Here is a 13,388-nt window from a genome sequence, read left to right on the forward strand (position 1 = left end):
GCCAGCATTACAATCCTAGCTGTCATTTTTATTAAATTATAAATGCCCAGATTTGTCTCATCGTCTCTATCCATTTCTATCTTCCTCGCCCAATTTTGAGGTGCTGTCATATCCGATCTTAAAAGTCTGAGATGTTTTTCATTAATCACCACGATTTTAGCAACCTGAACGAATAAATACTAAGCGAAAACACAGGATAACTAAATCGTTCATTCTGTCCGCTGAAGCAAGTTCTAAATTGCGTGTTTACCTCATACAGCATGGCAGCAATTTTTCCTCTTTTTTTCTTAGTAAAAATTAGACGATCGATACTTTCCATTCATCACGCATTAAATTTGCAATCGGCATTTTCTTTCCCAAAATATCGTCCTTACTCAGGGCTGTGTTTGGTTAGGGGTGAAAAAATTTTGATGGAAATTTTTTGCAATTTTGACCACTAATTAGAGGTATTAAATTAAGTCTAATTATAAAAGCACCTCCACAACCATGGGTACTGTAGCAATTTTGTACCTAATGAGGTCTTTGACCGCATGATTCGACAATGATTAGAGCATGGTCACTGTAGCATTACTGTATCTAATCATGTATTAATTAGGCTTATTAGATTCGGCTCGCAAAGTTGCATCCATCTCTAAAAAAGTTTTACAAATAGACTACATTTAGTACTCCATACATACAAAATTCCCTTTTCGCGAAATTTTTACTGTTACAACCGGCCCAGTGTGTCGTGGTTCCGGCAAAAGATATTGCATTCTGCGGGTACGCATTGCAGCAGTAGGGTTTAGTTCCAAAAAATCAAAATTCCAAATTTTTTTCCAACACCTAGACTTAAATCTAGATGAAATAAAAAAACACATTGCGATTGCTGCCTGTAAATCGCGAGACGAATCTAATGAACCTAATTAGGCTATAATTAGACACTAAATTGCTACAGTAATACTACAGTAAACAACCTCTAATGACAGATTAATTAGACTCATTAAATTCGTCTCGCGATTTACAGACGAGTTCTGTAATTATTTTTATGATTAATCTATGTTTAGTACTTCAAATGTAGAAAGATGTCATTTCAAAAACTTTACGAGAGTCAACTAAACACAGCCTAGATCAGACACAAACACTACAACAGCAAAAAACTGCAAATTCCCAACCAACCGTTAAGAGGCCAATTGCAGCGAGTTCCAATTGAAACATATAAAAGTTACATATGATACAGCATAAATAAAAATAGAACAGGAGGCCACCTTTCAGCCAAAGTTCTATTCTTTTTTTTGTTTGTTTCTGAGCTACACAAACGACCTATCAGGATAAATACAACACATCCACAAACTCGCTGCACTAAGTACTTAAACAGCTCAACCGTGACAGGCAACCAGCTGCTGCTGCTACTACTACTCTTATTTGCCTGAGCAGAACTCCACAGCCCGCAACACCAAGCTCACCCGCACCTCTATCCGAGAAATCAATTTCCGGGTTAAGAAAAAAGCTACCTAGATTCATTATTTTTGTTGTTTTTGTTATTTCCACACTTTGACGGAGTGGTCATGGCTTGCAGAAGCTACCATCCCTGTGACTGGTGACTGTGCCAGCGCGGCAATTAGACCTTCATGAGCTTGTACTGTCAGGCTCTGGTTCTTCACCATGTTCCATACCTCCAGAGACTGCATGATCAGAATTTTAGAGAGAAAACTTCCAAAAATATGTTAAAGAGACATGTGACATGAGTACATTGCAGACTATGCCCCTTGACCCTTGAGAAGGGAAAAGTGGTATCGGTAACAAAACTGGACAATATAGGGTGCACTAACAAGATTCTAATTGCATCTTGTTGTTAACACTCCCTCTGAATATGTTGTTTCAACGCCTACACTACCTGACAAGTGTATGCCATTCTAAGATTTCTTGGCAATTACACCTCATTTGTTCCAGTTTTACCCTACATCACTTCTATCATTAAGAAGCTTCTGATTGCATCTCATTGATCAACACTCCCTCTCAATATGTCGTTTAAATTTATTCACAATTTGATAAATGTACATCACTCTAAAATTTCTAGGTAAGTTTACATCATTGGTTCCAGTTTTATCCTTCATCAATTCTATCATTAACTACTTTTCCATGTCTTGTTTCCCAAGTGCACTTTAAATAGGATCAATTGAGGTCAGGATGGTCCGTACACCTCAACTCCTTTGTTCTTGTACCCGAATCTAAAACATCTTACAAATTTGTGATCAAAGGGATTAGGAATAAACATCCAGCACCAAGAGTATTGGACTATATATTCTTGTCAACAGAGACGAGGTAAATAACTAACACAGCTAGGAGACACAAGTTTAGCAGTACAAACACACAATGACATAATTCCTCAAAAAGGTTGTTTTGTAGTGATGGCTAGGTTCAATAGTCACAATTACCTGGTAGCCTCCAATAACCAAGAGATTGGTATAGCTCGGGTGGAACACACAGGAGTGGAACTTGTTTCCATTGGAGCTAAGCTCATGAATGCACTCTCCTGATGATATTGACCAAACCTTAACTAGGTCCTGACTGACCGAGGCAATAAATTCACCGCTGTTATCCCAGCACACTGATTGCACATCGGTGTTATGACCCTGAGATTACAAATCAAGTACTTCAGTTTCACATCATAGAAAAAAGATAGGAGCTTCACTACTCCAAAACAGAGGGGGGGGGGGGACTTAATTCAGTAATGCCAACAGTATGTCGAGGAATTTGAGATGTGCATGTGCAGGGTTCTAGTGAAGGAAAATGTAGCAAGGGAACTTTTTGAACAAAAGAAAGAGATGATATGCTGGTATTCAAGAACAGAACCTGCAGAGTGTATTTTTTCCCATGCGTCTCAATATCAAATATGGAAACCACGTTTTCAGCAGCTGCGGCTAAATATTGTCCAGCATTAGGTTGAAACCGAACTTGAGCAGTACCACCCTGTACAAGACAGTCAGACAAACCTGTGAGCTACTAATTCATACTCTTTTTTTCAAACACTCATTCAGGAAACTTCAAAGGGTGGAAGGAATATCGACAACCTTTATGGCACGCATACACGTAAGCTGGGTCACATTCCAGTATCGTATTTCACCATTGCCATCACAAGAGCACAGAAGATCTGTTTTCTTTGGATGGAAATCTAATGATGTGACCTGGAAGCTATGCCCGGTGAAGGTGTGCAAAGAGAATCCAGGCTGCAAAACATTTTAGCATAAGCAATACTGTACCACATGCAAGTGCAAACAAAAACGTAAGATTCAAGGCAAAGCAAGTAACACAGATAGCATATTTTACCCATTATATTGGTGCATTGACCTAAGATGTTCATAGCAGAAAAAATATTTATATGCCAATTCATTCATGACATGGTTGTACCTTGTTACCTTTAGTGCCATGGGGACAATATGGATTAGTTGTGATCACATTACGGCATCCACTAATACTCAAACATCTACATCTGTACTAGTGTACAGAGAGTATACGCATAATTGTAATGCTGCTATAGGAGGAATAATAGCAGTACAGCACAATATCCATAAACCTATCAAGTACAAGTAACTTACATCTGCAGCATTCCAAAGTTTAATAGTTCTATCGAAAGATGATGTTGCCAGCTGATTAGTGTTTGGCCTGAAACGGACATCAGTAATAATAAGGCCATGCTCTTCTGATGTATACTGTGTCTGGAAATTTTCCATGTTCCAAAGTACAGCCTACAGTAAAAATAAAGCACAGCAGTCTCAGAACATCAGAGGTTCCAAAAAATGTGCAACTTCTAATGGAACCAAAATCATAATTGCATGAGAGTTTTACCTTCTTTTCATGTCCAGCGCTAGCCAAAATCTTGCCATCTGAAGAGAAGTGGCAGCAAACAACTTTGCTGTTGCTTGTGCGCCAACAATTAACTTCACTGAAAGTAAAACCTAGAAACAAAAGGGCATGTCATTTGATGTTTGCAAAAACAATCAAGAACATCACAAATATAAAATATTACCTTTCGAAGTGGTCGGGTTAGGCTCTGCAGGACTTCTTTTGAGTGCAGCAAAAATATCCCTTGCATCTCCATCGTCGTTGGATAAGAAGGATTCAACATTATCATCCAAAGAGCCCACATCACCAAACTGTTCAAGATCATCCTGTCACATAGAGCAATCATATCATATAAAGATTGTTTACATATGGAGGTATACTTTAAATTATGAGTAAAAGCTCTAACCATTTGATTTGAAGAGGATGCAAGTCCAGTTCCATCTGCACCATACATCATCAAGTTCTTAGGAACGTGGCGCATATTACCAGCCATTCCAAGTCCATCCCCAGGGGTATGTGTGGATGGTGTAGATGGTGGGGAATTGGTTGAAGGACCCACAGTGTTTCCTGTACCAGTACTATTTGCTGGTCCTGATGATGTAGTCTGCTTTCGTTTTCTATTGTTCTGGAAATAACAAATAATTACAGAATATGGAGCATATATAAGATAAATGGCAACCATATCGTTTCTTAATAAGAACCAAAATTGCAATAACTCGCAATTGAAACAAATAAACGGACAATATCTGACTATCTGAGTGAAATACTTTTCCAAGGAACCATAATGTAAAAGTGAAATACTTTTCCAAGGAACCATAATGTAAAAGTGAAATACTTTTCCAAGGATTATAGAGTATATGCACTTGTTAAAGAAACAAATTCTTTGTTACAGTATGCAAATTTACATATCGTGTTCTCCAAACTGGCCTCCGATGTATAAAAAGAAGCCAATATTCAGCATAACTGAATAGTGCCTGCATGTCCGGTTCATGCTGTTACATCCAAGGGATATTGTCTGCTATACCCATAATACTACAATATGCCACTTAACTAATGGAGGCTGACAAAAAGCGTGTCATTCTATATATTTCGCACATACTATGTGGGAGCTGGGTCAAATTTCGAGCTAGGCAGGCACGCATTATGTGATTGCTTTAAGGAGCAAATGGTACAGAAGGATAATTGCACCAATAAGGCCCATGACTACATGGACCCTGGTATACCATTCTAGCATGGTGCCTTAAATTAGGATCGACCAATCTGGAGTCTTTGGAAATCAGAACAAATGCTTCTTTTCTTCTACTTATGTTTTATTGTTCCCTTACTTTTTTTTTTGCCTTCTGCTATGCAGCTTGATGAGTTTTTAGAATAAGAACCATGGAATTTCCGAAGAAGACCATAGTACACTCATGGAACCTCCCCCGTTTTGAGAACAATGGTAAAATGCACATCACAGACAGCACCATCTAGTGTTCTTTTAAGTCATTCTCAGATAAACTTCTTAATTCCACTGGCACTCTATAAGTCTATATCTAAGTGTTTCACAATAAGTTCGAATTTGTTGATAGAAGTGCAGCAGTAGATGCATGAGGGGAGAAGACCACATGTGAGTTAACCACCAAGAATAGAACATAAAATACATAGGTTGAGCATACTGTCACTGCCAGTACCTGCTGCATTTGTTGCTGCTGGCTCTGCTGCTGCTGCTGCTGCTGCTGCTGCTGCTGCTGCTGTTGGTTCTGCTGCTGCTGAAGCTGTTCCTGCGGTTGCTGTGAAGATGTCTGGTGCATGTGAATACTTTTTCAGATATTGTGAGATCCTGACAAACTAGAGCCAGAAAATGTACAGATTCAAAAGACAAACTCAATGAAAGCACACATCTAAAGCAATCCGACCTTCATGAGATACTCTTGGTCTGGTCTGACTTTGGGTGAACTGGATTGCATAGGGGAACTAATACACACATCAGTTCCAGCAGGTTGTCCATCTTTACCATTCAACCCACTCCTGGTCAGCGCTGTAAGTCTACGGGGATCAATATCCCCATAATTAGTTGAGTTTCCAAGGTTCCCTTGCGCTTGGGCCTGTGCTAAGTATTGCTGCTGCTGCTGTGGTGACATAAGTTGGAACTGTGACTGTGTTGAAAGAAATGGCTTCTGCATTTGAGCACCTAGATTAGGCCGCAATTGATCAATTCCCTGTAAGATGGGTATTCATAGGTGGTCAGATTCAAAATGGAGACATGGGTGAATTTTTTTTTGTTGCTGCTGCTGCAGAGCTTACAGTTAATGGCCAGCCTTTCAATGGTAAACCGCTCACACCTTGGTTCAGTCCTGTTGAAAAGAGAAGGTATCTCAGATGTATGATAATCTTGAAATGAATGCTTCACATTATATACACAAGATCCCCTAAAAAAAACTTGAAAAATTATATAAACAAGAGAGTCCCCAATAAATCAAAAGAAAAACATTGCAGTTATTTACCACTTGCCAAAATATACGTCTGTTACAACATTATACTGGTATTGCAAATTAAGCTGTCAAAAGTAAATAACACAACAACAAAAACAACTTTTAGTCCCAACTCCCAAGGAAGTTGGGGTAGGCTAGAGACGAAACACAACAAAAGCCAGAAGAGAGGATAAAGAAAAGGTAAAAAGGAAAAAACGATATATCAGTGATAGTAAGATTGTAAGAGGGGCATGGTTCAGCAGGCATGTGGATTGCTGATTTGGGGGATAGAAACTAGTGCTCAATGCTACATTTGGGGGACCATGTTGATGTCCAAAATGTCACTTATTCCATCATTTGTGACTGCAGCAATAAAGGCCAGGTGTTCTAAATAAGGTGCCTGTATATCAGAGTGCTTGCTTTAGCAACAAAAGTGGAACTCGCAACAACCAGGGGAGAGGGCTCACCTGCACCACTCAATCCAGGTTTAGGCTGAATTATTCCTTGTCCATATAAGGATGATGGATCCATGGGCAAAGATCTCTGAGGTACTCCCATGTTACCTTCGCTCTTAATATCCTGTTAGAAAGAACACTCAAGTTATCAGCGCATACATTTAGTGAACTAGTGGAAGAACTTGTAAACTGAATAAACAAGGTGTAACCAATAACCCACAATTGTTTGCTGATTCCGAGCCTGGATTTGCTGCAGCGTTGTAGACACATTTCCAGGAGTCCCCGGAACTAATTGCCTAATTCCACAACATGGTAAGTTGTGTGAGTACCGCAAACATATCAGTTATCCTCTTTTTTTTCCTTTTGTAGAAGTGCATAAGAGAAAAATGGGGGTTCGTGGATCACCCTGCATGGTTTGTTGCAGCTGACTTCAGAAGAGCCATTCTGCTAGCATCAAGAAGCTGTGATCCCTCAGAGTCCATTGAATGTGGGTGCTTCAAGCGCTCTTCATACATCTTGGCGGCTAAAACACTGGCTGTTGATGGCCCCAAAATGCCATCAGAGTTTAAAGCATTTATTGGACCATTAAGTGAAGGATGGCTTGCATTAGTACGCTGAAGTTGAGCATGTCTTTGCTGCATAAGTTGCAATTGCTGCATCTGCATCTGCTGCTGGTGCTCTCTTGCTTTTATTTGTTGTGCCTATATTTCCAACAGAGATTTACAATCAATGAGATCAAAACAATAACAGATGCACATTGTAATTTAAGCAATCCCAAGCTACCTCTAGGTATGCCGCTGCAACTTCAGAATGCTTCTCATTCGTCCTTGCTATGAATATATCCCAAAAGACAGACCACCACTCAAAGAGAAACCCTCCAGGAGCATCAATTGCTGCATTGCACTTCACAAGTCAAGTATGACATAATGATACTTCAAGTAGGCTACAAAGTCTTTTAGACCCAAAGCAAGATAGGTAAGCTGGTGAAGAAACCCAACAAAGGCCACGAAAGAGCATAAAAAAAGAGTAGCAGTAGCAACTCATAGCCTATAGCTCAATCATTTGGGCACATGGATTGCTCATTTGCATGCCCTCCTATCCAAACTTCAAAGTTCAAACATAGTTATTTGGGTATATCATATTACACTCTCTTGAATCTCTCTGTACTGCCAATTACCATGTAAGGTTTCACCCACTCAAGGAGCAAGCGATAAAGTAATTACTGAACCATTTGAACCTTCTAAAAAAAGACTTGAGCAAAACATAGCATGTTTGAGAGAATTCAATTGGATGGCACTGGATAAAAATAGCAGCAGCATTTAGCAAATCATCACTAATAGCTTATTGGTGAGTAGGAACTATACAGATGCATCATGTTTGATATATGAACACTACTCATGCAGCTTCTGCTTTGCATGCATCTGTGATCCATCCATACAACAACCCCATGCACTTCACAAGTACAGATGTGAGCTATTTTCTAAATTTATATGCTTCAAGGCAAAAAAAAAGGAGTAGCAGATATAAAATGCACTATTGCATTTGGAATTCTAAAATTATTAAATTTCAACTAGAGCACTGTTGGCAACATAACAGAAAGTTAGTTACATCAGAGGATGCATCAATTCCTGAATCCATCAAATTCATGTGCACGACCATGCAAATATGTCATAGCCCGCCGTAAATCGTCTCAATAACAACTAAACTACAACCATCATGTGCCTAGACAGGAAAATAAAATCAAGTGGTTTCTCCCGATGTTATGCGCCCATCTCAGTCTTCAACAACTCCTCTTCAGTCTCGAAACCACCATATTATTAATTTAGAACTTCTCTGCCCAAATAGCCTAGAAAGTCAAAACTATCCAGCCCCCTTCGAATTTTACAATATATAACCCTATTTGGCCGAAAACCAATCTATAGATCAATTCAGAAGAGTATCACGTGCTCTAATTCAGCCAAAAAATAAAATAGAAAATAAACTTCCATACCGAAGCACCTAGTTAAGCTCAAAAACTGCCACTATACTTCAAAATTCGAATTAACACCCAGCCAATAAGTAAACTCTTGTCGTAATCAAAACGTAAACCAGCACAAATGCGAAAGGGCAAATCAACAGAAGCGAAGGAGATGATGATTACCGACTGGATCAGCAGCAACCTTCCCCTCTGCCATGAAGGCCTTCGCCGTCGTTTGCAGGTTCCTCTTGAGCAAATAGTCATAGATATACACGTCAAGCCTGCACCACAAGCACGAATCGATCAATCACAATCGAACGGGAAAAAGTCGAATAAACCAACGGGAAAACACTTCAAAATCGCTCACATCTTATCCGCTTCCCAGTTGCTCTGCGCCATTCTGCATTGTTGGATCCAGCATAGGACATGGGTGTGAACCCGACAGTTTTCGCAAACAATTCAAGTTAGTGAATAATATAAGGTAGCTGAGTCAGATCCGAATACAAATAGCTTTGTTAGGGTTTGGGGGGCTCCGTTTCACACAGCGGAAGGGAAAAGAGGGGGCGGGCATACCTGGTGGATGCTCGTCGCCGGCAAGGGGCCGGGCGAAGCGGGACGAATGGCGCCGCCGCCCGCCCAGTCGTCGGCTTCGCCGCCCTGAAAGGAAGACGAGGAGAGAGACAGAGCCACAGAGGGAAGGGAAAGGCCGGAAGGGGGAAGAAACAGAGATGAGCCTGAGGGGGAGGGGCTGTCAACGAGCCGAGCTCGAGCGAGCCTGCCTGCCACTCCAAGCTCGAGTAGTACGTTTTAGCATCTCGAGCCGAGCTCGATCCGAGCGTGACTGAGATCACGCCGAGCCTGCAGCAAAGCCATAAATTTCAGACCATATCTCATTTGGTTGAAAATCAATTCCACGACACTTATTTTCAGGACGATTGTAGTTGTTCGAATATGAAACACAGCCATTTTTCAAAATCACAAGAATAACTTGCCAACAAATATTACCAGCATGGTCATGCCAAAAATAAAACACATTAGCTCTTATTCTTTTATAGCATTTGCTACAAAGTTGAGGTCTCTGAAATAATCTGTAATGTTTTTGGAACTTACTAGATTTGAAGAGGAAGAGTGCTCGTGATACTCTAAAAATATAAGAGCCAAACTGCGATTTGGCATATAGAGGTTCGGAGCCGAAGGAGTAGGCTCGGACTACCGATACTGCTGGTGCACAAGCAAAACACCAAACACGCAGTCTGACCAGTCACGTGAAGGGAGGAGATGACATGTCCGTCAGTGGCAAGGGTGGTGGGATGGCTGCTGTTTGCCACGGGATTCGTGAAAGATGGGGTGAGCTGGTGACCTTTCACAGTGACGATGTCTCGCACGTTTTGTATTCCTCCAAGCCCAGCACCTTGTTACTTTTCCTGTGTGCTAGTATCACCGTGTGGACGCTTAAACTGGTAAGCATTTCAAATCGAGCATACAATCTAACTTTGACATCAGATAACATAACTTTGACATCAGACAACATGATACTGTAAGCAAATACTTCTCTAGCCCTCTAAAAAATGCAACTCTCACCTTCTAAAGATTCAACAAATTTTAAATTTGATCAAATTATATAAAATAATATTCATATTCATATTAAAAAATAGATACCATTAGATTAATAATAATATATTTTTATACTAAATCTAGTTAGAGATTTAAATGTCATTAATTTACTATACAATTTTAATAAAATTTAAAATCATTTGACTTCAGAGAGTTGCATTCTTTTTAGAATGGAGGAAGTAGGTTTAAAGAGTAGTATAGCAAATAATATCACAACTATTGTATACTTGAAATTTCTAACTGGATTAAGAATTTCTTGTATTTCTTCAGATTCATTCTTACTGTACTTTTAACAATGTTGCCTCGGCAGTTAGCTTACGGCACAGCTCACGGGTGGGGAAACTTTTTACTATACAGACCGGTCCATTTTTTTATTTTTTTTCCTGCGAACAGAGAACACGTCCTTCGGTACCACTTTTCGGTGGGTGATTGGTGAACACTAGTCAGGCGACTAGTTTTTCTCTAGGCAAGCTGTCGCGGTTGATCGGGTTGGTACTGGTAGTTTTTATGGCCCTGATTGGTGATGTTAACGTCCTGCCTTGCCTAGGGTAGCAATATCCCACGTCGCTTTCTTAGAGCATCTCCAGCAGTTTGGCAAATCGAGTTGCCATATTTGATTTTTGGCAAAAACATTAAAAATATTCCTCCAACAGTTTGGCAAAAGACTTGGCAATTTTTGGCAACTTGGGAAAAACCAGCTTCCAGCGCGTAAATATACACGCGCGGCGCGCGGTTGGCATCGTGATTTCTAGTCAGGTGGGAGGGTGAAAAAAGAAATAAATAACAGAGAAGGGTTCCTGATTTAAGTTTTCAAGAGGTGGAAGGGCATAAATATAATTTTGTTTCTCTCTCAAGGTTCTTGATGTAAGTTAGATCTTGATTTGGCAAGTGAATTATGCCAAATTGTTGGAGATAAGCTCTTTTTTTACTTGGCATATCTTTTTAGAAGTTGGCAAAACACAAGATATGCCAAGTAAAATATGGCAAACTCTTGGAGATGCTCTTAGAGTTTGCCATATTTACACGCTGGAGGGCTGGTTTTTCCCAAGTTGCCAAAAAATTGCCAAGTCTTTTGCTAAGCTGTTGGAGGAGTATTTTTAACATTTTTGCCAAAAATCAAAGATGGCAACTCGATTTGCCAAACTGCTGGAGATGCTCTTATAGCCTACTTCCTTCATCCTAAAATAAATTTATTCTAAATTTGAATTTGATCAACTCGAAAGCAGATGAGCATTTTTGATTTATCCTGAGGCCCTGTTTAGTTAGGGCGCTAGCACACCCAGGGTTCACCAAACCGTCGGTAATCGGTCCGGTTTGACCGGTTACCGGTCAAACCGGTCCGGACCGGTTCCGGTTTGGTCCGGTATGAAACCGGTCCAAATTCAAAATTTAAATTTTGAATTCAAAAAAATGAAAAATTCTCAAAAAATTCTTAAAAATACTTCAAGATGCAACAAATCTAATGGTGTCAAATTTTCTCAAAAATTCGTTCATTTAGTATAGTTTGCGGGGATTTGAAGTTAAACAAAAAAACGTGCATACAAAAGTATACAAATACAATGTAAAAATAGTACAAAAGAGGGTTGGAGGGCTCATTTAGACTAAAATATGTTATACAAATATTTATTTAGTATACTTTGCGGGCATTTGAATTTTAACCAAAAAAGAAAAAAATTGAATTTGACCGATTACCAGTCAAACCGGCCGGTATACCTGTAGGAACCGGTTGAACTGGGAAGTTTAAATTTAAATTTGAATTTGTCCAGTTCCGACCGGTAACCGGTCAAACCGGACCGATATACCAGAATCGGAGGCCGGCGGTTACCTGTCACCCGGATTTTAAAACCCTGAGATGTGCTAGGAAACTAAACGAGCTGCAATTGTGCTAGATGGGACTTTCCTTGCCAGATGGGGCCCACACGCAACGTTGCCATGCGTCCCCAAGTTAGGGCACCCACATCGCTTCCCATCAAAAAAAAATTGCCGACGCACCAGCGCCGCCAACCCGGGCGAGGTCCCCTGCGCGTACATATAGATGGCCATGCAGCCCGAAGCCCATAGGCCCGGCCCAAGCACGGCGATTTTGGCCCGGCCCAAGCACGGCACGGCCCGGTCCAAACCGTGCCCGGGCTAGCCTGGCCCGCTACCCGTGCCCGGGCTTGGGCCGCACCCCCCGCCCGTGGGCTGGCACGGCCCGGCATGGAAGTTGCTGGCCGGCCCGTAGTTGGCCCGCTAACTCTAAAATCTAACCAGCCCAGCCGCCCAGCCCACACAACTCCCCCCACTCCCAGGCTGCAAACCCTAGCGGCCCACTTACCTGGTCACAACGTCCGCCCAGCGAGCGCCACCCCCCTCCCCCAGCGCAGCGCCCCACGCCTCCCCCCGTCCCCCGAGCCCCGAGCGCCGGCGGTGGCCGCCGCGCCTCGTCTCCGCCCCGCCGGACGCCGCAGCGCCGCCTCCTCGTCTCCGCCTGGCCTGCCGCTGCTCCTCGTCCTTGCCCTCTTCCTCTCCGACCGCCGCCCCTGCGACTCTTGCTCTCCGGCCGCCGCCCCTCGGATCCGCGGCGTCGGCCGCCACCTCTTCCTCTCCGGCCGCCGCCCCTCGGATCCGCGGCGTCGGCCGCCGCCTCTTCCTCTCCGCCTCGCCGGCCTCCGCCTCCTCGGATCCGCGGCGCCGGCCGTCGCCTCCTCATCTCCGAACCACCGGATGGCCGCAGCTCCTCAGATCCGTGGCGCCGGCCGCCACCTCCTCCCCTCCGAACCGCCGGACGCCTCGCCGGCCGCTGCCTCTTCGGATCCGCAGAGCCCGGCTGCCGCTTCCTCATCTCCCCCGCCGGCTGCCGCCGCCGCCTCGTCGGTCGTCGCCTCTGTTGTCTGCTCCTCGATGGGCTTCAGGCGGCCCGAGATCCGCTGTTGGGCCGGGCTGTCTCGGGCTGGCCCGGCACGAAGTGGCCCGTGGGCTCGTGCCTGGGCCGTCAGGGGATCCCGTGGGCTAGCACGGCACGGCCCGTTAGGTTATAGGGCCGGGCTAGGCACGGCCCGGTAAAGAGCGGGCCAGGGCGGACCCGTGCCAGGGCCGGGCCGGGCCGCC

General features: G+C 42.8%; 1 protein-coding gene across 2 annotated transcripts; it reads right to left on the reverse strand.

Annotated features, from left to right (window-relative positions):
- Positions 1-1,157: 1,157 nt before the first annotated feature.
- LOC120646051 (transcriptional corepressor LEUNIG_HOMOLOG-like) lies at positions 1,158-9,472 on the reverse strand. Of its 2 annotated transcripts, none has more exons than XM_039922761.1 (18): positions 9,258-9,472; positions 9,052-9,084; positions 8,868-8,965; positions 7,511-7,620; positions 7,133-7,428; positions 6,948-7,023; positions 6,740-6,851; positions 6,106-6,155; positions 5,718-6,020; positions 5,493-5,603; positions 4,229-4,447; positions 4,007-4,148; positions 3,826-3,935; positions 3,576-3,725; positions 3,051-3,206; positions 2,833-2,949; positions 2,415-2,612; positions 1,158-1,661 (listed from the first exon to the last, which is right to left on the reverse strand). In XM_039922761.1, the coding sequence occupies exons 2-18, from the start codon at positions 9,081-9,083 to the stop codon at positions 1,518-1,520; spliced, it is 2,424 nt and encodes an 807-aa protein (XP_039778695.1). In that variant the 5' UTR covers position 9,084; positions 9,258-9,472; the 3' UTR covers positions 1,158-1,517. The 2 variants fall into 2 exon arrangements, with proteins under 2 accessions (XP_039778695.1, XP_039778702.1); XM_039922768.1 differs by having other exon boundaries at positions 5,493-5,591; positions 9,258-9,455.
- Between the last annotated feature and the right edge of the window lie 3,916 nt (positions 9,473-13,388).

The sequence above is a fragment of the Panicum virgatum genome, chromosome 1K (assembly GCF_016808335.1).
Source record: "Panicum virgatum strain AP13 chromosome 1K, P.virgatum_v5, whole genome shotgun sequence".
Classification (NCBI taxonomy): Eukaryota; Viridiplantae; Streptophyta; class Magnoliopsida; order Poales; family Poaceae; genus Panicum; species Panicum virgatum.

Bases quoted from the DNA above. Each gene is read 5' to 3' on its own strand.
- LOC120646051 (XM_039922761.1), bottom strand. From the start codon at position 9,083: ATGGCGCAGAGCAACTGGGAAGCGGATAAGAT. The intron at 6,852-6,947 runs GTGGGTTATTGG...TCTTTCTAACAG, and splicing joins CTCGGAATCAGCAAACAATT to GATATTAAGAGCGAAGGTAA. The intron at 5,604-5,717 runs GTCGGATTGCTT...CACATGCACCAG, and splicing joins ACCAAGAGTATCTCATGAAG to ACATCTTCACAGCAACCGCA.